The following is a 27,553-nucleotide window of genomic DNA, read 5'->3' as shown; positions in this document are numbered from 1 at the left end:
AAGACCCTAGATGGTGTGTTGTTGTTTTGCCGTTGGAATCGATCCAATATATCCCACACCTATGCCAATTCGAATGTTCCGATCTGGATTCCTCTTTTCGTTCAGCTTCACCATTTATTTATAATAAATTAATCGAACATTATGTGGGTAGTCGTTAGCCGGTAGCCTGTGTTCATTCTTTTACTTTTAATTTGTTATTACTCCGTTTATTTTTTAATTTAGTTTGAAACGTTTTACAAATTGGCCCAATCCGATCCCGATACTCGGTATGTTATTGTGGGGGGGTTTCCATTTCCGTTTCCGTTTCTGGTTCTGGTTCTGCCTGACTTAAATAGTGGTTGACTATTTTGCTTGACTTTTATTTGTAACAATTATTGTGCCTAATTTTAAATTACACTTGTTTTCTGATCTATACATTTACAAAACTTCTCGTCGTTGACTGCCACGCCAGCAAACTCTCTTTTTAATTATTATTATTATTATTATTTATACGTGTACGTGTCCGTGTATCAGTGTGTGTGTGTGTGTGTGTGTTTACGTGTGTTTGTATAATATAAGTTAAATTCTAGATTCTTAAATAGTTGAATTCCATGCTCACACACAAGCTCAATTGAATAAACTTGAGTTAGCTTTTAATTTAGTTTATAAATTGTTTATGCTGGCCATCCGTTTGGTTTTCATTTTCATTTTCCTTTTTCTTTTGTTTCTTGAATTTTCGCATTTTATACAATTCTCATGGTACTGTACTTCTAATTTGTAAGCTTTGTACAACTAAAGTAGTTTTTTAAAAGAAAAGAAGCAACAAAATATTGTATGTGTAATATATATACTCGTATGTATGTAAGTATGTATGAATGCTTGGATGTTTGTATGTGTGGAACTCCGATCTGATTCTGATTCTGGTTCTGATTCTGTTTCAGATTCTGTTCAGATGATTCGCCTATGCAAAGCCTATACATTTGGATATGGGGATGCATAAATAGGTATGCCTGCGCGCATACTCTCAGCATGACTGTATGTCCGTGTTTGGGAGGTGGGGTGGGGTGGATGTATTGTATGTATTGTAGCGGAGATACGAAGTAAAACATGCCCATAGTCTAAGCTTTCGGTTAGACTCTTGGGAGTTTCTCTCGCCATTTCTCCAGAATGTGTTCGGTGTGTTTATTACTTGTATTTGTATTTGTATTTGTATTTCTCTGTGCTGTGTCTGTTTGAGTGTGTGGATGAGAATGGGAGAAAGTGACGTGACGAGACGTGTGACGTGGTAATGACTTGTGGAGCTCCCCCCGTTCCGGGGGGGCACTCCCGGCGCTGATCCTGTCCTAGGCTCTGTGCTGGCGCCGCCCCGCTTTGCCCCGATATTATTTCTGCGTCTTCCGCTGCTTCAAGTCCTGGGAGGCGTCGTCCAGCAGCTTGGTGGCGTATCCGTTCGTCAGCAGGCCGTTGGGCCCTGCCCCTCCCTTGTGGGCGCTGCCGTTATGCGTCGTCGTCGACGCCGGCGCATTGCCGTTGGCCAGCTGCTTGTAGCCGTTGCTGAGGCCATTCGCATGCCCGTTGGTGAGGGGCGCCGTGCTGCCGTTGGCCTTCGACACCGGTGTCACCGACGCGGCCGTCGGCTGGGGCATGGCCAGGTCGTCGTGGGCATTGATGCTCTTGCAGTAGCCGTTCGGCTTGGCGTGTCCGTTGGCCAGCAACGCGTTCTTTCTCTGCAAAATGGTCAAAAACGGTAGAGGTATAAGGAACGATGCGATGCCGACTGCGAATGCCCCCAGTCCCCTCGCCCTGCCCCCGGCCACCCAGTGACGTGACCCACAACACCACAGCCATCGTTATGCAATGATCTGCCCCATCCGAGTCGAAGTCGGAGTCGGAGTCGGAGTCTGTGTTTGTTTTGTGTTGTTTTGTGTCTTTCCCGTTGCTGTGGCTCCTCCGTTCAACTTTCACTTGTGCCACGCACAGCGGATGCCGCCGCTGACGATGGCGTTATAACGATCGTTAAACGGCTTCGTTTCGGCGCTTTTGTACCTTATCTTCGCCTTGTGCTGTAGCTGTGAACCCAACGCGGCACCCGAATGAATCCCAGGCCCCAAAGACCCACTTGACGAAATCTCGTTAATGAATTTGGACCACAGCATCTCGCGCATATGCAATAGGCGGACGGTGGACGGCGGACGGCGGACAGCGGACGGCGGACGACGGACGCTGGACAGAGACGTCCGCAAGGTGCAGCGCTGGCGATGATATAAGCGGCGCTCTTGCCCCCACTCTTGGGATCGTTTTCGTATTCGTATTCGTTTTCATTTTCATTAACACAGACCGGAATCTGGAACACTGTGTTTCTGGTGGCGTCACAGAGCCACAGAGAGCCCCCGAGTCCCCTTGCGACACGCTGCCTTAATTGCGGTCTTGAAAGACGCCTCGGGCAACGTGGGAAGTACGAGCCCAAAAATCTCCGATAGATAATAATGGGGCCAGGCCGAGGCCCCCACCCCGGCGTGGGACCACCGTTTTGTGGCTGTCTTCGGCTGATCTTGGCCAATGATAAACGCTGGCCCGTTAGGGCCATTAATGTGAGAAAGTGTCGGCGCGCGTCGTCGGGGGGAAGGAGCATTTCCGGGTCTGCTCGGAGGCTGACGGACTCACCATCAGACGGTTCCTGTAGGCTGCCTTGTAGAACTCGTTGAACAGGAAGAAGAACATGACGGCGTGCATGCCGATCCACCAGACGAACGCCTTCGGGTAGTTGCAGTCGATGAACAGGAGCTGGAAGGCGTGCACCATGATCAGGATGAACTGGACCTGCGCAAGAGGGTGGCAGAGAGATGGAGGGACAGCGAGTTAGGCATTTCCCTAAGGGTAATCTGGCCGATGGCAATCTTACCATCTGAAGGGTGGTCAGGTACTTCTTCCACCAGAGGTACTTCTGGTACTGGGGTCCCATGGCCGAGAACATGTAGTAGGTGTACATCACGATGTGCACGAATGTGTTGAGCAGTCCGAAGAAGGTGCTGTGGCCGCCTGGTGGGACGGTGGATGGGATTGGATCAGTCAGTGGGCCAGCCTTTGGAGCAGCGCAAACACTCACCTGGAGTGAATTTCACGCCGAACCAGACCGACATGGGCATGCAGCCGTGATGGATGACGTGCAGCGTCGTTACCTGGCTGGTCTTCTTGCGCAACACGAAGAAAATCTGTGGCGACACAAAACAAAACAGCGAGAGCGCGATGCGTTGATTCATGAATGCAATTATCGCTCTTGGAGCGTCGCGAGGCGGCGCCCGAGCTTTGATCTGTCACTCACCGTATCCATGAACTCTGTGAACTTCGAGAAGTAGTACCACCAGCAGGCATGGACCATCTGATGATTCCATCATTCAAAATGAGACGGGAACAGGAGGCAGCAGGCAGCAGGCAGCGGGGAAGAAAGTTACATATCGATTAGCGATGTTTCTCTTTCCATGAGGTATATTTGTGTGGTTTATTTCTGGCATTCATTTATCTGAGATTGAGTATCTCCTATCCCTATCCCTATCAATCATATCCCCATCCATTGGGGGGTTTAAGAGGAGCTTGAACGCCAATAACATTCCATAAAGGAAATGGAATTTACGGATTATGGAATTACGGATGGGATGTTTATTACCTTACAGTTTCACTTCGGGCTCGGGCTTTTACTCGTATATGTTGCCAAGGATAGGGAAAGTAATGTTCTTTGGGATAGGGATAAGCTGTACACTCGTGTCGGTCCAGCCGACAACGGATCTCACTCGCAGCACATTCACAGCTCGTTCCATTAGGTAATACTCGTTACTGTTACTCGTTACTCGTAAATCATATTCAAATCAAGATCAATGTCAAATCAAATCAAATCAAACATTCATGCAGACTCTTCAGGGCGGAAAAATAGTATAGGGAGAGAGAGAGAGAGAGAGAGAGAGAGAGAGAGAGAGAGAGAGAAAGAGATTCCATAAACAAATTAAGTATTTCCGCTCGAAAGTATCTAACGAACCGTTTACGGGTGGATACATTCAATCAATCGTTTCGTTTCATTAATTTGAGTTAGTTTTATTGGATCGGAGTAGATCAGACAGATCAGAAGTCTTGAAGGGGGCCTTGGATCTCTTGGGTTTAGTGACAGTGGAAACACGTTGACAGTTATCAGTTATGTACGGCATACACATGCTACAATCTGGGGAGGGGGTTAGGATCTGAGTGTGGTGTGGTCGATGTTAGCATTAGTTTTTTTTTACTTAGTATAGAGTTAACCAACCATTAACCCAACCAGCTATTCCATAAATTAAGTCCCGTATTATCAGTGTTTGTCCGCGCATGTATCTACATCTACATCTATATATATCTATATCTATAGCTAGGTGTGTATCTACATATGTGTAATGCTAGGAGTATTCCCACGTATTCACGCACACAAACCAAGGCGAAAATTAAAATAATTAGAATGCTTATCGGTCTATGGGTGTTGGGTGCATCGCAATCGCAGTCGCAATCGCTACTGTTATCGTAATCGTTATCTTACGGCTCGTGGTGAGGTTAACACATACCCTTAACGTTCTAGGATTATTACTATAGTCGACTGGCTGACATCGGAAGCTATAATGTCCAGTTAGCCAACCGGAAATGCCTATCTGCAAATGTAGAGCACAAAATGACACGTTTATATCCGTTCTGGGTTTTCGTTGGAAGAAGAGGGGATGCGATGCGTGGATCGAGGATCGAGGATCGTGGATTGTGGATCGTGGACGCAGTCGCAGTCGTTGTTTTGGTCGTGTCGCTGGCTTCCTTCCTTTGGCTCTTTGGCCTTCTGGCTTTCTGGCCTTCTGGTATCTTGGCCTTCTGGCTTTTGTTGTTGATTTCGTTGGTTGTTGTTTGTTGTTGATTACTCACTCTGGTATTTACACTTGTGCATGTTCGAAGGCGGGTGCGGGTGTTAGTATGAGTAAAAAGTAAAGACTTAGATAGTATATCTACTTAAGCAAAAGAAAAGCGCAACTATGATTAATCGAAGCGAAATTAATCACCATTGGTAGAGTATTTCGGTATGTGGCTAGCGTTTATATACAAAACAAAGCATTTTTCATTTTGTTGCTGGACAGCCAGCCGGGTGTCCCATCGGCAGGATCTGCAGGACCTGCTGGATCTGCTGGATCGATACCCGTACGTTAGAACGAACACTCGTTTGGGATTAGTCAAAGCCGGCGCGCACACACACCTGCCGCAGCGCGGAGTGGCAGGAGTCGCAGGAGCAGCCGTGTGCGGCCGAGAGTTAATTGTGCCATGGATAATGGATATACATACTTAGTAGCAATAATGATTGGGGGTAAAGGGGTGTAAAAACAACGAGGCGAAGCATTGCGTTGCATTGCACGGCTTTGCATTGCTGGTTAAAACTCCAAGAAGCGTTGGCTCAATCGCTCGCCGCTCACCGGCCACCGGCCACCAAAATGTGGTTTAATCAAAGCAATGCATACGCTGGAATGTCTTTTAATGCGCAGATCTATTGCACTGTATGCGGATAACTGCACGAATCGAATCGGTGGGGGGATGGGGGCAGGGCTTGGCCCTCCTCGGACTAGAGATGGCTCTGAATGGGGGCCTATGCCTACGCCTACGCCTACGCCCAGTTTCTGAGATACTGGATCGTGGGAGACTGCACACACTTATACGCTAGAAGGGGGATTGGCTTTCGGGACACTTACTCTCCGGGATGTGGCACTATCTGTGTAGTCCACCGGCTGGCAGCGGAAGCTGTACGCGCCCCACCAGCCGCCCATTAAGCACTAGAACAAAGAAATCATTTGCAAAAGAAAGGAAAGGAAACAGAACAGAACAGAAAATGTCATAAAGTAAGCCAAATCAGGATCAAATCAAATCAAGTCAAGCGCCAAGCATTTTTCCGTTTCTCCATTTATCCGCTTCATAGGTTTTCCTCCAGTTCCAGGCTCCAGGCTCCGGGCTCCAGGCTCCAGTTTACGGTGCGACAGCGACGACAACGACGACGACGATGACGATGAGAATGTGGCATGAGGCTATTGGGAATGTTATGGGGTGTGGGTGATGGGTGGTCGAGTACCTACCTCGTAGAACAGCCACGCGCTGAAAACAACCTGTATGGCATTGTAGAGGACTAGTGTGTTCTGGAGATGCAGGGGCTTTCGATTTTCCATTAACCGCGGTCCCAGCACCTGCGAACGAGAGAGTTCCGTATGGAAACATCGATTAATACAATCGCCGGGTATGGCTGGCTCGGGATTCGATTCGCCCTGACTCATGGCAGTCCCAGCCGTGCTCTGATCCCACTTGCTCGCTTATCGCTGACACTCCCACGCGGCCAGGTGGAACTAGCACTTGAGACTACCGCCGCCGATTAGCTTAGTCCGCGATTAGCGATTAGCTCGATTGGCGGACGGACTCGAGTGGCCTCGAGTGGACACCTGTTGAGGTGGCAGTCGGGAATCGCACCGCCAATAGACTCCGGAACTCACCTTGACCAGGTAGACGTATGTGAGGCACACAGCCAGTGTGGGAAACGGGGATGACATCATGGGCCAGTCCTTTGTCCTTGAGTCTGCGCGCGGAGACGAAGAGGGAAGCAAATCGAATTAGTAGTCCTCTGGCATGGGCCCCTGCCTCTTGCACAACACCAAAGCAGCAGAGCAGCAAAGCAGCAGAGCAGAAAAACAGCAGTTACAGGCATCTGTTAGATAAGCCCTCGCCGTGCTCTTATCATTCGCAGCCACATCGCCGGCATTGGCCCTGATCCACTCCGGGCCGTTTCGTGTCGCCGCCTGGCCATTGGCATTGGCCATGCCCAGACGGCACGGCGATCTTCGTGCGTACATCGGAGGGGAGGCAGGGCGATAATGAAGAGCTGGACACACACGTGCACGCTCTTAACACTTTTAATTGCGGTCCAACTCAGACCATTGGCGTATCTGTATCTGTGCCTGGGTCCGAGTATCTGCAGGGTCTATGGCCGAATTTCACATTCGAATCGCCGCTAAATGCCATAATTTTCGATTTAGTTCGTAGGAAATTAGTTGGGCAATTTGTTTATGCAAATATTTCTCCGGAAATTATCATCAATTAATAATCATTGTAATCGCCCACAGAGCGATATTGAAATGTTTCTTCTGATTTCATCTCACTTCAGAAATATTTCCCCACAGGGAAGCGAAAGTAGGTTCTGTTTTTGGATTCTTGCTTATCGATTGATCCATCCGCCAAGGCGTAATATTATATTTAGTCCAAAGGGAATTGGAGCCCACCGACTCTCTGTGAAATTTCGTGGCCCATAAATCGATTTCACTTGGCCGTTTAATGGCCCTCCTCTATTTCGGCGCGAGATATCGAATATCGCGATAGGAACTGCATGGGCATAGGCATAGATACACTGTATATGTATGTGTACATGGCTTTGTCTATGTACAGTGGGCCAATGGGAATACATAGCATGTTATCAAGTAGAAATACTACATTGGAGCAGGCATTGGGACATGGAACTTCCCCTTCCCTGTTCTCCGGACTACAGATATATTACGAGTATGTCCACATTGCCTCTATCTGCCTCTCTTCAAATATATATACATATGTATTGTATGTACATTTGTAAGTTTGTACTGGCCCCCGGTCTCTGGTTAATTAGAGAGCAGGTGTCAAAAATTATTTAATCTTTTGCCAAACCTTTTGCCGGTTTTGCAGAGAACTGTGCGAGAGTACCAGTTGCTGTTGTTGCTGTTGTTGTTGCTGTTGTTGCTGCTGTTGATTGTTGGTCAAAGCTCCCCCAAAATCAAGGTTAGGCAAATTAGCAAAGGCCCCCGTCTTCCGTCCCCCCACTTACCACCATGTGAGTCCAGGTACCTGGTTACGGTGTCGATGTATTTCATAATTAAGGCCATTGTGTTACTGTGTAGTGGTTGCCGCTTCTGCTTCTGCTTCTGCCTATTCTACTGCAATTTTGCTGGTGCTTGTGGCTGATTGTATCCTTTTCTTGGTGGTTCGGAGTCTCCTGGTCTGCGAGGATGTGTGATCAGGGCTGGTCCGGTCTGGTCTGGTTCGTGGATTCAGAGCATTCGGGGTGTCGAGCTGCAACGAGGGGCGAAAGATTAACAATTTGTTATAAATAAAAACATTCCCCGTTGCCGTCACGTGATGTGGCACTGCCCCTCGGTCTGGCCGTCTGTCTGACAGTCGGACTGTTTATTTTTAGTTTCAATAGCACACAATACCAACATCGATACCAATTCGAACTTCATATCAGCCCACTTTCGGCACACAGAGTATTTGGCACAAATATCTGTATTTCAATATTCATGAATATCATTCGTGCGAGCCGTAGAGCTGGGCTCTGGGCCGAGAGACGGCAGCGGATTGGGAATGGGAGTGAGAATGGAAATGGGATTGGGAATGAGGTTAATAAACCAACAGCAAAAGCTGCTCCGTCAGCATTTGATCGGCACATTTACATCTTGTTTGCAGTCGGTCGTTCTCGATTCGGCTCGTCTTTTGTCTTTTGTCTTGCCATTTGTTTTTGCGATACACCGACTCACCGTCTCACCGCAGACTTTGAGCCCCTTATCGCCGATACTCGTATCGCAGATCGATAATTGCCCAAATAGGGCGACTGTATACTGGGACGCAGCACTGTGGGCGCAGTGGGCGGAGTGGCGAAATGTGCCAGCCAGAAAGTTCAAGGACAGCTAAGCGGGCACTTAGCGCTCGGCTAATACGCTCCACGGTCCAAAGTGCAGCACTCCCGAATGTCTCCTCTCTCTGCCCCTTCTCTCGCAGTCTCCAGAAAGGGGACAGCTCCTTATAGAGACCCTGCCTTTGGCTTATTTGGCTGCCAGCCGAAGGGGAATGGCATCTATTGGGAGTATAGAGATGCTCTTGGGTGTACGAGTATTTATTTTCAATCCATTGTTCTCTCTCCCGCTCTCTGCCCGTCTCCCATTCCGTCCCATGGGGCATTACTCATACGCCGCGTGAAACGTCAGACAAGTGGCGTACCGTAAATGTTTAATAATAGAGCTCAATGGCATCTTTGAGCTGAACGGGGCAAGGGGGAGGCGATAATTGAGTGAGCGGAGAGCACTGTGAAAGGGCATCGGCTAATGGCACTACAAGGGTCATTCTCGGGGCCTCCTCGGAGGCCGGATAGGCCGCATAAATGTATAATTAATGAAAGCGACAGGCCACGGGCCGTGGGTCCCAGATCAGAGACAGCAGCAGCTCCGTTCCACAGAGCAGGCCAGGACAGTGCGTCCTTCCTTATGGAAGCCGGGAAGTGCTATCCGTTGAGGAGACGGACTCCAGTGGGAATCGATTCTAACGCTGATCATCCTGCCCCCCGTCCACTCGGGCCTGAAACTACTCAATGGCCAGAGAGCAAACAGAAACTACAAATGTTTGCCCATTTGATGGGCTTGGCGGCTGGCGGCTGGCGGCCCAAGGCAGCAGCGGGAAAAGCAAACAGAAGTGCAAACACCTTTGCCAAACAACAACAACAACGACGACGACGACGACGACAACAAGAAAGCAAATTAAGCCACTGCCACCGAAAAGCCAAATTTAAACTAACCCAAAGTCAAAACAAGGCAACAAAAAGAAGAAGACATCCACACAGACATCGGCCAACAGCCAACGGAAAATGCTGTCAACAGAGATACAACAATACAACAAATGGAAGAAGACGGGGCAGAAAACTGGCACGAACCACCGAGTGGGCGGTGGAGGAGGAGGAGGAGGTCTGGCAATGGCTTTGTTTCGCCTTCGCCTGATTTAACAGCGTCGAGGGGCATGGGGCATGGGGTATGGGGTATGGGCTCGGTTATAGCCCACCCATTGCAGCCAGGTAATCGTAAGCTCACCTTCATTTAGAAGAGGGCTCTGAGCGCTGAAAACGATGCCAGCCAGCGACTTTAAGCCGTGCCAAATATTGCTATTTCATTGACCTGATTTCGTTGTTGCTGCCGCTGTCGTTAGCCCCATGTAAGCCCACACAAAAGCCAAACCCATGAAGCAACAATGCACACATGAGCATGTAAGGCGACACCCCAAAACGACACCAGCACCAGTCCCAGCACCAGTCCCAGTTCCAGCCCCAAAACAGTGCCCATACCCATTCGCGGCACAGACAGCAACACGCCGCTTAGCCGGCGCCACGTTGTCACACTCGAACCCGTACACTCGTACACCCGTACACCCGTACAGCCCCGTGCAACCCCGTGCACCCTTTCACCCCCGTACACCATCACGTGATGCCGACTCTTTGGACTCTCCATGCCATGCCATGCCATTCCATTCCATTCCATTCCGACCCGTTGCTCTATTGCTACGGTTTCTCTTCGGCGTCCGAGTGCCTCGGCCTGCTCTTGCGCAGAGACTCGAGGCGGATTCTTGAATGAAAAACGCGACTATGAGAGGAAAACCCTGCGGGGCCCCGACTCGCGTGACTCACTCGACGCACCCCCAAAGGGTCGCAGTGCCACCAGTCCAAAAAGTAAAGTAAAAAACAGAAAAACAAAAACAAAACCAAAGACCAAGAGGCCATGCAAAAAAGTGAGGCAATGCCGGTGGGGGGAGGGAATACGCGCCCACCACGCCATGAATGACGCCGAAAAGGCGCGTGGCGTGTGGCACGGTTCTTGTTTCTTGTGTCTCGGCTTTTTTGTTGCTTTTGTATCAGCTATTATGTCAGTCACCGTCGGGAGAGGGTATACCCCAGGTGGGGTGATGATCCACCTCATCAATTCGCGCCAGGCAGAAGGTGTCACGTGCGTGGAGGAGTTTGAGGCTGGCCTCTCCCATTTCCCATTTCCCCCTTCTATTTGCTATTTGCTATTGATTTTTATTTTTTGGTCAATTCTTGCGTCTTCAATTTCGTGGAGGCCACAAGTCGATGGGATGGGCGGGTGAGGCAACGGCAACCCTTCGCTTGGGGCGGGGCGGGGCGGGATGGGGAAACCGTTTGTGGCTGCCGACTGCAGTTGTTTGGCAATACCAAAACAGCAACACACACTCTGACATTTTGCCAAGCAGCTGTGTCCGCGGGAGCATGCACCGTGTAACGACGGGTCATCGCCAAATGCCAGATGAAATTATACCTGAGTTATTGGGCTTTTAGTCCCAGCAGCAGCCACATATTAATTTGTATGCCCCTTCCCCTAACCCCTCCCCTTCCCCATCCCCGGCATCGTGAATTAGCATTCCAGCAAAAGGTTCAATCACTTCCACGGAGAGAAACCGTGAATGCTCGTATTTGGCGATAATTAATTCATAATTAATTCGATGTAAATTGCGAAAGTTGAGTCAATTTGTTGCGCATACGATTATGGAGTGGAATAAACCGATGGAGCCCGAAAAAGGGAACAACTCCGACTGGCGGCGCCTCCGGGCAGCTATCCCGGGGACCACCATAAACACTTTTTGATCTTAATCCATTCTGTGATCCATTCCGCCCATTCCACATCGCCTGTTGTTGTTTTCTTGGTGTGACGTAGGAGGTGCCGAGGATTTACCTTGATGCGGAGCACAGGACAGCGATCAGCGGTCAGCGGATGGCGGACAGCGGATGGCCAAAATTGGCCGAAATTATCCGTCTGGCGCTCCTCTGGGGCCCGTGGGTGCACTGGGGAACCGCGCGTCGAGAACGTTGTAACAATTATGTGGGCGATTGTTGTGGGGAAAGTCGACACACACTCCACTCATGGGATGGGCTCTTATCACTTTGTTGCAGGCTGCATCCGAGTCCTGTCAAACACTGCCCTATTCGGACTTGGGGCCTTTTTGGGCCGCGCAGCGGAGGAGTAGCGTATTCGGGACCGGGACCGGGACCGAGGGAGACACAAAACCGTCAACAACGACTAGCGGAGCACGACTAACTTGGTAGGAATGTGGGAGATATATTGATATATCGCCAAGGCAACCGACTCAAAACAAGACAAAACTTCTGTTGTTTCGCTGTCCGCGGCCGAGAAAGTATTGAAATATTAAAGCCAAATACCCAGTCCCATACCCCAGTAGCATGCTGGCGTCGCTGTCATCGCTGGCGTTGCTGGCGTCGCTGTCATCGCTGGCGTCGCTGCCTGTTCCGCAAAATCGAGCATTGCGCTCTATTTTGCTCTCCGCCCGTTCTCTCGCTTGAAATGAAGTCGGATTCTTGCTTTGATGCGAATAATCCGAAATAGAAATAAATCGAGTTGTTTTCTAGAGGGCTTTAATTGGGTTCTGAATGTGATTTCCATTTAAGAATCACCCACTCAACGCGAGAGCAATGCGTTGGGCCCAGTGAAAACGAAGCCCAGCGAGAGAGAGAGAGCAAAACACGATGTCGCACTCGAAGTCGCCGACGGCAAAGTCGGGCTTTCGACGCCAGCGCTGGCGTTGGCGTTGGCTTCGGCTTCGGCTTTGGCTTTGGCAGGTACTTTATCGTCAGCCCTCGCGGCGCTGTCGCTATCGCAGTCTTCGCCCGATTACGAATTAATACAAATTTCTTTGCATACATTTCTATTGTGATTGGCGGTCGAAAGGCCTTTGACTGTGTGGCTGCCCGATTTGGGTATTTCGTGGGACTTGATTTGGCCTATTCACGACTCAAGATGAACCGTTCCCCGCCCACCAGCTCGGCACCACTCCCTTGCGTTGGGAAATCTCCGAGTGGACCATCCGAAAACCAGAAAGAAAGGCCAGGTCAGTTTAAGGTCCGAACATAAAGAGAAATCCCCGCAGACCCATCTTTCCTATGGCCTAATGGCCGACAGATTTCTATCATTCGTGGCTCTGCCATGTGGAAACATACGATACTGCAATTTGGATGCCCATGGAACAGGGTCGGAATGCTCTCTTCTCTGCGCTGCAAACTTCGGCCCAAAGCCATTGTACTCTCCTCTCGGAGAGGGTATACATAATAAAAACAACAGGTGAATATGCTGTCGGCGCTGTCGCAACTGCGCTGCCTCGCTGTCGCAGGCCCAGTCGCTGTCGCTGCCTCTGCCGCTGCCGCTGCAGCGACTTTGAGTGGTGTAAGGGCCAGCTCCGCGTCATGATCATGATCGATTTCGGAGGCAGGTGATGGCCCGCATACCAAATCATCGAATCCCCGCACTTGTCGATCAATTAATTATTACGGCATTTCACACACACACACACACACACCCCATGCACGCACAGCTCTTGGGTTTTTTTCACGTCTTTCAGGTTTTCTTTTCACGTTTCTCTTTGACCGTTGATGGTTTTGCTTTTGGTTTTTGGACTTTTGCATTCAATATCGAATTCATGGTCAAGCCGTTTCCGAATGTGTGTCGCCAAAAGGAATCCCCCCCCTCCAAGAGCAACAACAAAACAGGCAACAGCCAACAGGTTGACCTGACGAAATGGAGCTGGAAACGCGTTTTGGCTCTTGACGCAACCATCTAATGCGGCTTTTGTTGGTTTTTTGTTTGTTTGTTGATGGTTGATTGTTGGTTGTTTATTGGTTATTGGGTCGCTCCCCCTCCCCCGCTCCCTCTCCCTCCCACTCACAGCCGCGCAGCAGAATGCCATTTCATAATGCCGAAAATTTCGATGTTGTTTTCAGATCAAATCCGGGCAAATATTCAAACGTTCACGCTCTGGAGCTGGAGATGCAGCTGGCGGGGGTGGGGGCGGGTTGTGGGGGTGGGGGTGGTGCCCACCCACATTTCCGACAAACAAATTGAATCAAGGCTGAGGGCCAAGCGATGACTTGTTGAGGGGTCCGGTCGACCGCCAGCACCTGATGGAAGGCGACGGCGGCCCTCTCTTTGGCGCTCGCTCTTTGCGCGCTATCTAAGAGCGCCTTCTCTGCATCAGAGACGCCAGCAGAGGCAGAGGTGGAGGCAGTGAAAGATAAAGATAAAGAGAGAGAGTTCTTTCTTTCCCTTTGGGTGATAGGCGAGTGGAATATCTTGGAATTATGTCATACATATCTTTACACTTACACGCGACGCACAGTCACACACACACACACACACACACACACACACACACACACGAGGTGAGGTGTGTCGCCACACATGCCCCGGCCCGCGTCCCTTTTAATCATTTCGTATCACTCTTGATTAATCGGCTGACCCCATCTGTCGCCGGGGGAAGGGGCGAAACTAATGAAACAGATAACTGCAGGTGCCCACAGAAGAGAGGAAGTGTTTGTGGAGACACCCAGAGAGCGAGAGAGAGAAAGTCCAAGAGAGGGTGAGAAATAGTGGGCCAATTAATGTTGAAAAGCAGTGCAAGGGCGGGGGCCACCGGGCACCGGGCACCGACCGGGCTGTGGGACAGGCTAATTGAACAACACCCGGACCCGGACCCACAACCGATCCCCACCCGATCCACACACGGCCAGTGGGGGCAGGGAGGCAGCATTAACTGACATCGCTTGATTTATCGAGTGGAATAGATAAACAACGTTTAGCATTCGATAATGTGTTTTCCGTGGCGCGGGGGGCACTTTCCGAGAGGCGGAAGCCGACACTTGAACTGCCGTCTGTTACGTGGGTATCCGTCAGATACTACGCGTACCGTATCTAACGTACCAACATACTCGTACTACCGTACTACCGTACTACCGTGATACCGTGCTAGCGCGACCGACGCGACGACACTCCTCAAGCTGTTCTGCTCGGGCCACTTGAAAGTTGAAATCAAAATCAACATCAAGAATCGAGACTTCAACTGCAACTGCAACTGGAATTGGAATTGGAATTGGAATAAACACTTTACTTTGGTCTTTTCGTGGATTTGTGGCTGTATCTCGGGCAGCGACCAAGGAATTTTTGTGTGTGGAAATCGCTGTGGCCTGACCCAAAAAGCGAACCGGACGAGACACAACTCAAAGCGAAAAGCGAAATTCAAACTGAGGCCGGAGAATCGGGCGAAGAGCGACCGAACCCCCAAAGGCCGTCCAAGTGCCGCTGCAAGAGAGCAGAGAGCGGTGAGAGGAGAGCGGTGAGCGCAGAGGGCCAGACCAGAGAGAGAGCCGCCGCGGAAGAGCGCTGCTCTGTGTGCTGTGGGCTGTGTATCTGTATCTGGTGGATGGCAGCAGGCGGCAAGAAGCAGACACCGCCACCGCATGGCAAATGGCAAGAGCTGCAAGAAGAAGCACTGGGGGGCAGTATGCTACACGTTGAACGTTGCGTCACGCGCACACCACATAGCCACATAGCCACCAGCACCAGCACCAGCACCAACACCAACAGCAGCGCACAGAAGACACAGAGATACAATCTGCCAGATACATTCGCTGCGTTGTAGCGCCAAAAGGCCGGCTGCTCTTCAATGCCGCTGATAACGTCTGCTCGCTCTCGCTCTGGCTCTCGCGCTCTTTGTCTCCCTCTGTGCGTTCTCTTTGGCTGCGGCAGGCAGCGTGTATCCGTTGGATACGAGGGTTGTCGCTACGTTTCGGGCCAACGCACATGCCGCCAAATAAGTGGCAGGCCCGAGTGGAGTGGAGTGGAGCCCGAAAAGAACATCGAAACATGTGGAGGCCCGACCGACCCGACCCGAGCCGACGGCGGGCATTATGTCATCGGGGGAGTCGGTCGCTGGGCGAAGAGAAGCGTGGCCCGACCGAATCGCTCTCTCTCTCTCTGTCTCTCCCTCTCTGTTTCTCCGTCGCTCTGTTTCTCTTTCGAGTCGATTGTTGTTTGTTTGCATTTTACTGTCGTATTCTGCTCTCAATCTGTCCCAAAGCCACCCCTTGGTGGCACAGGCACGCACACATGCACAACGGTACGTACACGGACAGGACACGGGTCAGTAGTTGCTTCAGTTGGTCCTTCTGGGTGTCATAGTACCCTGTAATCGCGGGGTATGTACTCGCATGTATCCAGTAAGCAAGGAAGAGCAGAGCGGGGTATTTGTTATTGGTACTCCTATGGGTATTTATTTATATTTATCTGCCAAATGGTGCCTAATAGAGGGTATCTTCCGGTCGTAGCACCAACACCAACAACGTTCGGTTGTTCGGCTTTTCTGCTCCTCTTGTTGCTGCTCTTTTCTGCGGAAATGAGCCGGAAATGACGTTACCCCCTTTACAGATACCGAGCAGCCCCCTCTCGACTGAAAGGACAGCTCGAAATTGTTAATCTAGTGCAAGCATTGCCGTCTTTATGGAAATTGCCAGATTATGTCCATATACGTAATAAAACTGGTATAATTGGAATATATAATTGTCATTGATATTTCAGATACATTTACTAGCATCTTCCAGATGCAAATGTATCTCTTGTATTTCTTATTTTCGAACATGTCTTGTGCTTTGCTCCTCTTGAACCAGAATAATAATATTATTAATGGCTATGATAATGTTTCTGGAGTGTCCATCAGCCACAGGCAGATCAACTGCTCTCACCTCTGTGGTTCTGCCTATGCCATATGCCATCTTCAATTAACAAATAAACCATCCAGCTGATTGCGCACCAAATTTGTGAAAACTGTTGGAGATACTTTGATCTCTTCGGAGGGCCCATTCAGTGGGAAAGAGGGGGGGAGACCTGCTCCTAACAAAGCCGTTTCAAATAAGCAATTAATATTGCATTATTGCGCAACAGAAGTGAGCAATAAATAAATAAAAAGTCGGCGGCAGCGACCGACCATAACGCACTTTTGAAGGCAAACAAAATGGAGTCAGAGGAGGAAGAAGAGGCGGCAGCGCCAGAAGGAGACAACAAATCGAATCGAATCGAATCGATTCCGATACGCATGCGCAAAAGCTTCGACGGCGACACGGCACGGCCCGACAACTCGACGATTTCGTAACACGAACAAAATGCGTAGGGGTGGGCGTGGCACGGCCAAGTCGGTGGGCTTCGACTCTGTTTCTGGCCCGTGGCCAAAATTCTTGGGGCTTTGGCATGACAATGTCAAAATGAAACGTGTCAAGCCACGATCCACGATCCACGATCCACGTTCCCCGCTCCCTAGCTCCGGGCCCTTGTGTCATCGCGAAACGCTAACGGTTTATCATCCACAAAGAAAGACACCAATTTACATCTCACCTTGGGGCCGCCTGCATCGCCGGAGCCCTCTCCGCCGCTCTCCGCAGCGCTGCCTCGGGCCGTGTGTTTGTGGGGGGCTCTGTCTGTGTGCCCGTGTGGCAGTGGGGCAGTGTGCCGGCGCATATAAATCGATTAATAAGTTTCGTAAATGAAATGCCATTATCAACAGCGGCAGCAGCAGCGGCAGCACTGCGTTGCCACAGTCAAGCAACAGTACAAGTAACGGCAAAGCCGGAGGTTGCGTTGCCGCCTGCTCCAGCTCCGACTTCGACTCCAGCCTCCGCTTCAGCTTCAGCTGTTGGTTGCCCCAGGCTCAGCATCATCATCCGCAGCGGCAATTAAAATTAGCTTATGGCTCAGCTGTTGCTGAATTTAATTAACGAATGCACTCACACTGAGTGGAAGTCCCCAATGAGAGCCGCAATGAGAGCCGCCTTGCACAATGGTGGGCGGCTGCGCAATTAACTAATCAGCCCCATAATCACAGTCATAATCCTAGTCCAGACTGGAGCCCGGCGCGTACTCGGTTTCCTTCTTCAGATTGATTCGACCTGGGCCTGGCCAAAGTGTGGCTTGGATCATGGATCATATGCATTCCGCGCATGCGCCACGGCCACCTCGGGCCGGCACGGTGCACCACGGAACGGACCAGGTCAGGCCAAAGTAATTGAGTCAAGGGCGCGAGCGTTTTAAGCAGCCCAGACACGTAGGGAATTCGATTTTGGTAAAGCCAACGCGTGCACCAGACCTTGGCCGGGGCAGACGAACTCGAGGGGCTGGAAACCGTCTAAACAGATTGGATGTTGACCAGATCAGCAGGAGGTTCTATTAGAACTGGCCTCTCGCAAATGTCGTATCATTAAAGCACTTTCTGACCTTAAATAAAGCTTAAATCACCTTTCACTCTAGGAAATCACTCTTGTTAGCACATGCAACAGGTTGCTCTGATGAATAATCTGTGGGGCTCTCGCATACAGCATTCCACTGTATTCCACTGTATTCCGCAGCATTCCAAAGACAAAGCTACGCGATGACGGGTGCTCATTAGGGGGCGGCGGGGGGCGGTGGCTCATTACGATAGCAGGGCCGCGTAACGAGGTTCTCCACGAGTATTGGCTCGCTGGCTGATCGCACTGACACTCGACCGTCTATAAAAATAATTAAATATGCAGCAAAGAGACCAAAACCAAACAGCCAACAGCCAACAGCCAAAGACAATGGCAGCGACAAAAAGAAATCTATTTAAATTGGACTCGGGTTTGGGCTGGCGCTGACGCTGACGCTGGGGCTGGGGCTGAGGCACTTGAGCCATTGCACAATGGCCACCTCATCGCAATAGACAAAGCACAGAGCACAGAGCCCAGAGCCCAGAGCCACCTTTCAAATTGAAGGCTTAGTTAGCTAATGTGTGGTAATGATAATGATTAAGCTTGGCAAATACCCCAAATGCCAAATATGCGTCGTCTGGGGCTGGGACTGGGACTGGGACTGGGAGTGGGAGTGGGACAGGGGCTGGGACTGCGGCTGGGCATGGGCATGGGCCTCGGTCTGGGCCAACTCAACCGAAAGTGACAGCCCACCGATGGATGGCATGGCCCAATGGAAGCTCCATTGCGATTGCGGCCCTGACTATGACTTTCTCGTGGCCAACAATTGACAATTCTACGGGCCATAAAGCCGAAGCTGAAGCTAAAGCTGTCGGCCCTCGCAATTGGCCGCAATAAAAAGTTGAACCATCAAATGTGACTCGGAACGGGTTCTAGACCCCGAGAAACGCGTGAAATTTGGCTAAAAATTACGCTCAATGATAATGAGAAGATCATATGGCATATGGCTTGAGTCCACGTCCGTATCCGCGGCCACGCCCAGCCAGATGGGGGTCGGACCAGCTGTTTGACTAACGGACGGGTCGGGTATGACGGTATAGGGATGAGGATGAGGATGGAGATGGTGAGACGATCGCAAACACCTACAGGCTGGAAATAAAGCTCAGTCGAGCGTTACAATTTCGCAATTGCCAAGCAAACACAAAAGGTTTACGGAAAATAATCAAAATAATACCCGTGCCCGTACCCGTACCCCCAGCAGCCGGGTTAGGTTGGGCTACTTAACCTTTCACAGATCCGTTGCAGCAGTACAGCGGTGCACGTGCAACGCCCACCGAGGAGGAAATTTGCATGGGAATAGTGCGACGCATTTGCGATGTCATGGGAAACACGTCAGAGCCACGATCTGCGTTTGCTCGTATTTGGCTAGAACGGGGGATGGGAGCACACAAACCACACACTCTCCATCTCCATTCCCATTCCCATTACCAGCCGCTTTATTTGCTCCACACAATCGGATGGATATTTCGAGAGTGCTACGGAGGGGCCCGGCCCGGCCCGGCCCGATCCGATCGGAGTATTGGTCTCTTGGAGTGGAGTGTGGGAATACGATCGAAAGTTGATATCGTCGTGGGCCACACATGGCGCAATTTGTAGCTTATTTGCCTCAAACAGCGGACAATGGATAAACAAAGTTCATCTTGGGGTCCGTTGAGCCGCAGCACTCGAGTTTTTCCGAGGCAAATATTTGGCCAGCCCAGCGAACATTCGACTCCGATCCCAACTAACTAACAAAAATTCAAATATTGGAAAGCTTGTCTAATGCGAGGGAAAGGAAAGGGAAAGGGAAGGGAACGGAAGGGAAGGGAAGGGCACGGAAGGAAAGCGAAGGGAAGGGAATGTACGATGCTCGATGCACTTTGGCACCGAAGCGATTACGGAAGGGAAACGAAACCAATGGACGGACACGTTAATTAAGATAGAACCAGTAATTAAAAACAACAGGCGGCTCAATGTTGTTGTTAATCAACAGCTATTCGAGTACGAGTACGAGTACGAGTATTCCAGTAATCGCAGCTCTCTACAGCTGCGGCAAAACAGTGCCATTTCACGATGGAATTCCTTGGGTAATTGCACAGCGATGCAATCGAAGGGGCTTATACTAGAGCCAGAAGCAGGCATTAAGCATCGATTAACGAATGCCGGGCTGGAATTAACTTCATTAATGCTACCTCCTCCAGGAAGCCACCGCGCACCGCCCACAGCCACTCAGGTCTCTCTAAGGTCGGCTTGATCTTGCAACTTTGGGGGCAGGGCCGGCCGTCGGAAGGGAACGTGCCGCCGCTGCGACAAGTGTTTCATGCCAATTAAAATGGTTAAACGCTGGCGAGCCGAGGCCGGCTCTTGGGCACATTTCTCACCTCACATCCGTCCCAAGGCTGCCCCGCTAATAGCCACTAATCTCTGTGCAAACCCGCAACAAAACACCACCATCCCAGCCACCGCCGACCTATATAGCCACATGTGCGTGTGCTCCTCGCTCTCGCGGCCCATAGACCTGGCTAGGCCAAGACAATGTCGAGTCGGAGGCGGAGGCGGAGATGGAGGAAGACTGGGCAAGACTGGGCAAGAGTGGTGATGGAATGGGGGAAATGGGGCTGGCATTGTTGCTGGCTTTTGACAACTCAATCAACGTCGCAAGGTGGTTCATCGCCGCTGCCAGCATCATGAACATCTCCACCTCCGCTTGTGCCCCCACTTCTTACTTCCATTCCAGTCCATCTTCTGCCGCATTTCAATGTCAAAATCCGCAGGCGAGAAGTCGGGGCAGCTTTGTTGACAGCTTTATAGCGAGCAAAGCGTCGGCGCAAACGACCAAAAAACTCTCATTAAAAAGAAGCAGCTCAAATGCGCTGTACAATTGTACAGACAATTGTCTTTTGTTTTGGCCACATTAGTCACTAATTTGAGGCTGGTCTGATCGGTTTTATGAGTGCCCCAAGTCGCGGCCTTCGGGGTTGCGTTACGGCTTGTGTCTCACCCCCTCAGACTGCTTCCGGAGTAGCAAACTGAATCCGTTTCGGGCCTTGACTCTGCTCGGTCCAGGTGAAAATCGTCAATCGTAAATCGTAAATCGCAAATCGCAAATCGCAGATGCGGAAATAATCGGGCCGTGAAAAGCTGTTGACAGCCCATTCGGGGGTTAGTTCTGGTTCTCTGAGAGCGTGCCCCACAGCATTTCCAAATTGCGATGCAGATGGGAAAATTGTTCATTACTGCATTACGGCCCTGTGTTTCCGCTGCCCTCAGCGGACCCTAATGGTCGACACAATTTGGCCAAAAAGCGCCAATCACCTCGGAGTCCGGCTAATTATAAGCCTGGCCAACTGGCCAACTGGCCAACTGATCAACTGACCAACGGAGTAGCTTACTGGAGGGGAGGGAGGGAGAGGGAGAGTCCCATGGAGCAAGCCCCAGCGAGCCCCAGCCCGAATCGTTTATGGAAGATTTTGTAATGATCAATTTGTTGCATTTTCCGCTACTCTCTTCGTTCGTTGTTGCTGTTGTTTTTGTTTCTGTTGTTCGTCGCACTAATTACGGCAATTAACAGGCAAGATTTGTAGACAACTTCACGCATACACACACTGATGTGGATTGGCTTTTGTATCTCCATCCCCATCCCCCATCCCCATTGATTGTATCTGCGCCTTTTAGTGTCTTTCGGCAGTTTCGGTTTGTTGTGATTTGTGAAATACTCGTAGTCTGCAGATGATGACGGATTGAAGCCGATTGGATCGGATCGGACCATCCCGAGAGGAAAGTGAAGTTCAGGAAGGGTCAGAGGGGGGAGAGCTATCAGCTGATCCGGAGGGAATTTCATCTAATCTCGTAGTCAGAGTCACAATTTCCTCCTCACACGCACACGTCTCCCCACACATGCACCTTCGGAGCCCCTGTCAATATCTGTCCAGATCGGTGAGATCTCGCTTCTGTTTCTGGTTGCTTGGACATGCCCCACACGTAGCAGACAGCGGCAGACGAAACTCTGTTAATTGTCTTTATTAGTCACCACAGAACCCCAAGAGCCAACTGAAGCTTTTACAGGTATCTGTATCTGTATCTGTATTTCTATCTGTATCTGTATCTGTACGAAATGTGATAATGTATTGTATTTGCATATAGGTATTTTTATTTATATTCGTACTCATGTGGCATGTTGCCCGATCGAGAGGCCTCTCCAAAGCCCCCGCCAATTTCGCAAGAATCTCCGATCAAAGTTCAATCCCGAAACGATGACGCTCACAAATGCCAGGCAGTACGAGCAGAGACGTCTATTATATGATTCTAAAATGAATGACCATTCAGTTTTGGTCGGTTACGGCGACTGAACCTAAGTGAATGGCTGTGGAATACTCGTATGTAATTATTGGACAACACATCAGAAACCATAAATATAATGATCTCTACTACTGCTGCTCTCTTTATATCTGCCCCAACACTGTGGCAAACCCACTCGAAACTCGGTCTGCATCCCACCACATCGATGCACGTCGATACAGTCCTACCAGTTGCTGCCAGGGCATTCAAGTTCCACCAGTTCCAGCAGACATAGCGTGGTTCCACTGTACATTCGGCAGCCTTAACTTCCCTTTCTCTGGGCTCCCTCAATCTGGGGAGCAAATATGTATCTACGCGCTTTGTTCCTTCTATTTTGATAGCCACTCTGCTGCTCTCTCCCAAAAGCACAGTTCGATGGGCGTGTGCGCTGGTTGTTTGTCAATTAGCAGGTTGGTCCCGCATCCCCCCATCGCGGCTGGGTAGCTGGGCCGCCGAGCGGTGAGGAAGCGGAGATCCTGTTCCAGACGGAACGGAACGGAACGGACAGAATGTATGTTTGAATTATTTATAGAGAGGTGAGCATAGTGCCGCATAGTGCCGTCGAGTGATCAGCGCTTTAGTCGTGATGTACTGAGGTCTGGATGAGTACTTGCTCTAAGCCGGTCTCTGGGAACGAGGCACATTGACCGTAGAGGGGGGAGTGGGGCCTGCGAATTCGCTTGAAATGGTTCTACGTGCGTGGCATTCGAAGATCGGCGGAGGAGCGCGAATCGTTTGCATATGTAAATGCCGAAAACACAGCCGCGGCTTACAATTTGAAATGATTTGCTTGAAATGATTCTTGGGCGTGGACAGCGGCAATTATCTGTAATGTGGAATCTGAAGTCTGGAATCTGGAATCGGGTATATGGAATCTGGAATCTGGAGAGGAAGCCAGAAGTCGTCCCGCTCTGAGTCAGAACAAAGGAATTGGCAGCAGGTAGCAGGTAGCAGGTAACAGCAACTGGAACTGCAGGAAAATCCCGGGAGTTTCCAGCCCATCCATTAACCTGTTCAATTAATTGGCAACACGGAAGCGAGCATCGAACTGGTGGGCCCATCTGAGCATGAGGAGGCCATTAAATATGCGCCGCTTCCATCATAATTCCTCGAAAGTTGTTCCCAAAAGCCGTTTACAACTTGATTCTGATTCTGATTCCGATTCTGATGCGAACGATTGACAGGGGGAATTGGATGAGGGCAGGATGCTGATGCACTCCGCAACAAACCAGACTCTGGCCTGCCACGTCAAGTGGAGACGGGCACCGATCCGGCAGAGAGTCAAGTCCAAGGTCAGGCCCGGTCCAAGGCGGTCCAAGACACACAGGTTTTATGGGGAAGTTTTTGCGCAGTTTATCTTTGTTTTTACTCCGCATTAATATTTACAATATTACGATGCTCCATCCAGCAAGAGGAGGGCTGCGGCTGCTCCAAGGGCGTGCTAATTGTGGGGAGCAGAGAGCAGAGCAAAGAGCATAGCAGAGCAGAGCCCAAAGGTACGACGAGGGCTAAGAAACAAAACAGACGATCGATTGCATGGAACGTGGATGATGAACGGGAGCTTTCAAGCTTGATCAAAGCTCTGCACCTGCATTCGGGCACAACAACGAACAAGTGGAATGGAAGTGGAGTTAATATCGTTTCCGAAGGGCAAGCAGTAAACACAAAAGTCAGCTGATCGGCTGATTGGAACACTTACGGAGAGCGACCACGAAAGATCTCTTCTATGCTCTTCTCTTTGATATGCTAATTCGGTTGTGGTCGCTCGGGTGCAAGTGTCAAAGCGTCAGGGTTGCCACACAGCGCGGGTAATGATAGTCGATTGGCCAGTTTAATCGATTTGCTAGACAGAGTGGCACGGCGCGGCGGGGAGGCGAGAGGTGGAGAGAGGTGGTGTCCAAAATGGTTATTGTGAACGGACCCACGAACAGTTGCAAAAGAACAGGCAAAACACATGTGGAGGCAGGCGGCCAGGCGGCCAGGCCTGGCTTACCAACTTAACTTACCAACAACTCTGTAGATCGGCAACAGCGGGGCAAGGCGAGCCACGGCGAGGAACGACGACGACTCTTGGTAAATCGCTAGCAACCGAAAACCGAAAACCAAAAACTGAAAACTGCAAAAACCACAACACTAAAATTGCACGCGGCGCGAACTATTTCCCAAATTGTTGCCAAAGAACTTTGTAAAACTGATTATTTTCGCAACTGCTTGCAGTGGCCCACACGATCGAGACGGGGAGCCGACGACGAATAGCGCGCTTGACTTCTGAATGAAAACTGAGTTTCGCTCGCGATGTGGGGCTGATTAAACGCGAAAAGTGGGGACGCGGCCGTCTGCCGTCTGCCATCGGCGTCTCCGTCTCAGTCGTCGTCGGCGACGCCGCCGCAGTCAGCGTCAACCGACGTCAGCTTAGCCAGTAGCGGCAGAGCACAGGCGCAGGCGCAGAACTTGCAAAGCTTCTGGCTATGGAAACTTTACGGTCGGATCGGTCGGGTCGGTGACAAATGCAGTCAGAAAACTTTCCGCGGCCCCAGCGTCGAGTGCATGGAGCAGAGCAAACAGTCTAATTGCCCTGCCCTGGCCTGGCCTGGCCTGGCCTGGACCCGACTCGAACCCGAGCCTGAATTTGAACCCGAACCCGAACCCGAACCCGAACCTGAACCCCTGCACGACGTGCTCCTGTTGTTGATGTCAGCGTCGCATCCAAGGTTCAAGGGGATACATCACATCGCATCACATCGCATCACATCATTGTTGTCCATTTACTGGTTTCTCCCACTGTGGAATGCTGTGGAATGCTCAGATCACAGCTTTCCAGCTGTGCAATGTCCAAGGGCCTCGGAACAAACAGCAACACGTTACAGATGCCGCTGCAGGACCCAACACTGGTTCCAATTAACAAACTATGCCCCACACTCGATAAATCGATCAACAATAGTGGCCCGTTGAAGCAGAAGGAAGGGTTTTTCTCTAGGTAGAGTATTCCCGATCAGCTGGATCGGAAGGCACACAGGAAGAGGTATAGCTACACAACGTACTCGTGCAAGGATTCTGGACTCGTATCTTTGCAAACACTTACTCGTGTGTGTATATGTTTACGTTCTGTTCGATTTACCAAAAATTCTGTGTAGATCAGATCTACTATATGGAAAATACGTACTTTGCTTGGACCAAAATGCATCTGAGCAGCGAGATGGAGTGGCGACAATGTCGTTCCTACTTTGTTGCAAATCGAAAACTGCAAATCATCATTTCTAGGTATAGTTGATTAGAAATAAAAGGGAAATTTAGTAGCTGCCTCGGAAGGTGCTTCGAGTGGAAGAAGGTCGACTGCAAGTACTAAAGTATGTAAACATGATTTGGCAATAGCTCCGATCGATAATAATCGACTTGGCAATGAAGAACCACCGCTGTACATTCGCTGGTTGGTGCAAGACTAGAGCCTAGAACTGGATCGAAATGAATTCACTTTACTGCATTGGGTGGCCGCCTTTAAAGACCACTGACGAGTCTTACAAGTGTTTGATTAGCTCAATTGAGCACGCGCGCGCGCCACTGACTCGCACTGGGAATTACACAACAATAGACTTGAAGCAAGTGGTGCCCTCGAGGCAAGCCCCGGCTCCAGACAACTCCACACAACATCGCCGCCAAGAGCGGCTCCTCATCCTCACCCTCATCTCAGCTCAGCTCATCTTGATGCATTTAGTTGTGTAAACTTGGCTAAAACACTAGGCCGCCGGATCTCGGATCTCAAATCTCGGCGGACGGCTGCGGCTTGCGCCTGCACTTTGACAAGGTCAAGTGGGTGCCAAATATTTACCGTCCAGCGGTCGCCACCCAACGACCGGACACACACAGGGCACTGCCCAGCAGCCCGTCGGACGGTTTTTATTTGCCAATAATTAGTCAATTAAGTAATTGCTAATTTCGATGTTTAGCCAATGGCAAACATTTCATTGTTATTAACTTTTCCCCGCATACCCCTACTGCCCCACTGCTCGCCCAGCCAAGCGTTGTTCGCCGGCATTGGCTGCGACTTGCAACTGATCCATTTCGGGCGCCAAGTGGGGCATGGCATGCAAAGCTCTCCAGCTGCGGCTTGTCCGCCTGCGGTTTGTCTGTTTGCCGGTTCCGATTCGGATGTTTTATGGACTCATTACAGACCCATTCGCCATTATGAGTGCTAATAAGTACGTACAGCTGTGCATGATTGATTCCCAGCTACAGCTTAAACTTTGCCTCGATCGTCGTGGCCAAGTGGATTTGCCTATTCGCCAACTTACATCATCTTGCCGTTTTCCCCTAACGGTCAGGTGGTGTTTCTATTTATAATCCCATCTCCAGTTGGCTTGCATACGTAAGAGCCCCACGAGTGGGTTGCAGCGCAGAGACCCAGCGGGTCACAAAGTGATAGTCATTGAACATGGCAATGACACCACACGGACACAATGCCAGGAGGGAGTGTCCCTTCTGGCGGAAAAAGAGATGAGATGCGGAGACTAGACGGGGGATGGCCCTATCTTAAAGATAATGAATTTAAAGATACACAAAACATACATTTCATTTAAATTTTGGCTGTTGTGTCCGCCCTAAAAGTAGGCAACACTACAAAAGTACACTTTTCTTGCAGCAATCCTGGCCCTCGCCTAGCACGGAGGACACGTTCCTAGAAATGTCCGTAGCGAGACATGGATTCAATATAAAGAAAGCTAAAATGTACTTCCTGTTTTATATTTATCATTAACAGATTAAATCTTGAGACATTTTCAAAAGCAAGAAAGGTCATAACATAACATATTGTTACGTTTTTAAGGTTCGTATTCGATTAGGAAACAGAGACAGAGAGTTCTTTCCTTCTATTATTTAGAAAGGCTTTATTTCCGAAAGAATTTAGGTTCCGTTCCAAAGGAGCTGTGGGCTCCAACTGACTATTTATAGTAAAAGGCACTGCAATTAATAGTCGTCCTACTCAATCTTCCATTCGTTACAATAGTTATTAATATCAAATTCAGAATTCAACTTGTTTTCTTTTTTTTCAAGCATTATTTTCGATTCTTCAGTGGCTTTAAACGCTTCTTTGTGGCCCCCTATAAGGTAACTCCAAGTAGCTAACATATGCGAATCCTTCTTGAAGTTTTTCCATCTCTAAACCATTTATGGGTTCGGTTTCTTCAGAGCTGCTGCAATCTCAATCAATCAAAGCGTCATCAATGCCTCGATCTTCAAACAACTCTTGAAAGAATATTTTCCAACCAATTATTCCAACCTTCAATTAAATTCACATTGTGGCACTTTTACAGGTGCTTGGTTCTG

General features: G+C 50.0%; 1 protein-coding gene across 5 annotated transcripts; it reads right to left on the bottom strand.

The window, feature by feature from the left end:
- Positions 1–100: 100 nt before the first annotated feature.
- LOC6592087 (elongation of very long chain fatty acids protein AAEL008004) lies at positions 101–24,485 on the bottom strand. 5 transcript variants are annotated; one of them, XM_002017495.2, is made up of 11 exons: positions 24,241–24,485; positions 7,856–8,100; positions 6,501–6,583; positions 6,093–6,200; positions 5,715–5,795; positions 4,560–4,643; positions 3,302–3,358; positions 3,086–3,191; positions 2,882–3,018; positions 2,644–2,799; positions 101–1,706 (listed from the first exon to the last, which is right to left on the bottom strand). In XM_002017495.2, exons 2-11 carry the CDS (start codon positions 7,911–7,913, stop codon positions 1,362–1,364), a joined length of 1,215 nt encoding a protein of 404 aa, XP_002017531.1. In that variant the 5' UTR covers positions 7,914–8,100; positions 24,241–24,485; the 3' UTR covers positions 101–1,361. The 5 variants fall into 5 exon arrangements, with proteins under 5 accessions (XP_002017531.1, XP_026850729.1, XP_026850730.1 ...); XM_026994928.1 differs by lacking the exon at positions 5,715–5,795 and having other exon boundaries at positions 24,241–24,484; XM_026994929.1 differs by lacking the exon at positions 4,560–4,643 and having other exon boundaries at positions 1,362–1,706; positions 24,241–24,484.
- Between the last annotated feature and the right edge of the window lie 3,068 nt (positions 24,486–27,553).

The sequence above is a fragment of the Drosophila persimilis genome, unplaced genomic scaffold (genome assembly GCF_003286085.1).
Source record: "Drosophila persimilis strain 14011-0111.01,24,50 unplaced genomic scaffold, DperRS2 tig00000000-arrow-pilon, whole genome shotgun sequence".
In the NCBI taxonomy this organism is placed as follows: domain Eukaryota; kingdom Metazoa; phylum Arthropoda; class Insecta; order Diptera; family Drosophilidae; genus Drosophila; species Drosophila persimilis.
This window is presented reverse-complemented; position numbering and strand designations above follow the sequence as displayed.

Excerpts from the sequence above, each read along its gene's own strand:
- LOC6592087 (XM_002017495.2), bottom strand. The coding sequence starts at position 7,913 with ATGGCCTTAATTATGAAATACATCGACACCGTAACCAGGTACCTGGAC. Across the intron at positions 5,796-6,092 it reads GCGCGTGGCTGTTCTACGAG|TGCTTAATGGGCGGCTGGTG; the intron begins GTAGGTACTCGA and ends TCTTTGTTCTAG. Across the intron at positions 3,359-4,559 it reads ATAATCCTAGAACGTTAAGG|ATGGTCCATGCCTGCTGGTG; the intron begins GTATGTGTTAAC and ends TGGAATCATCAG.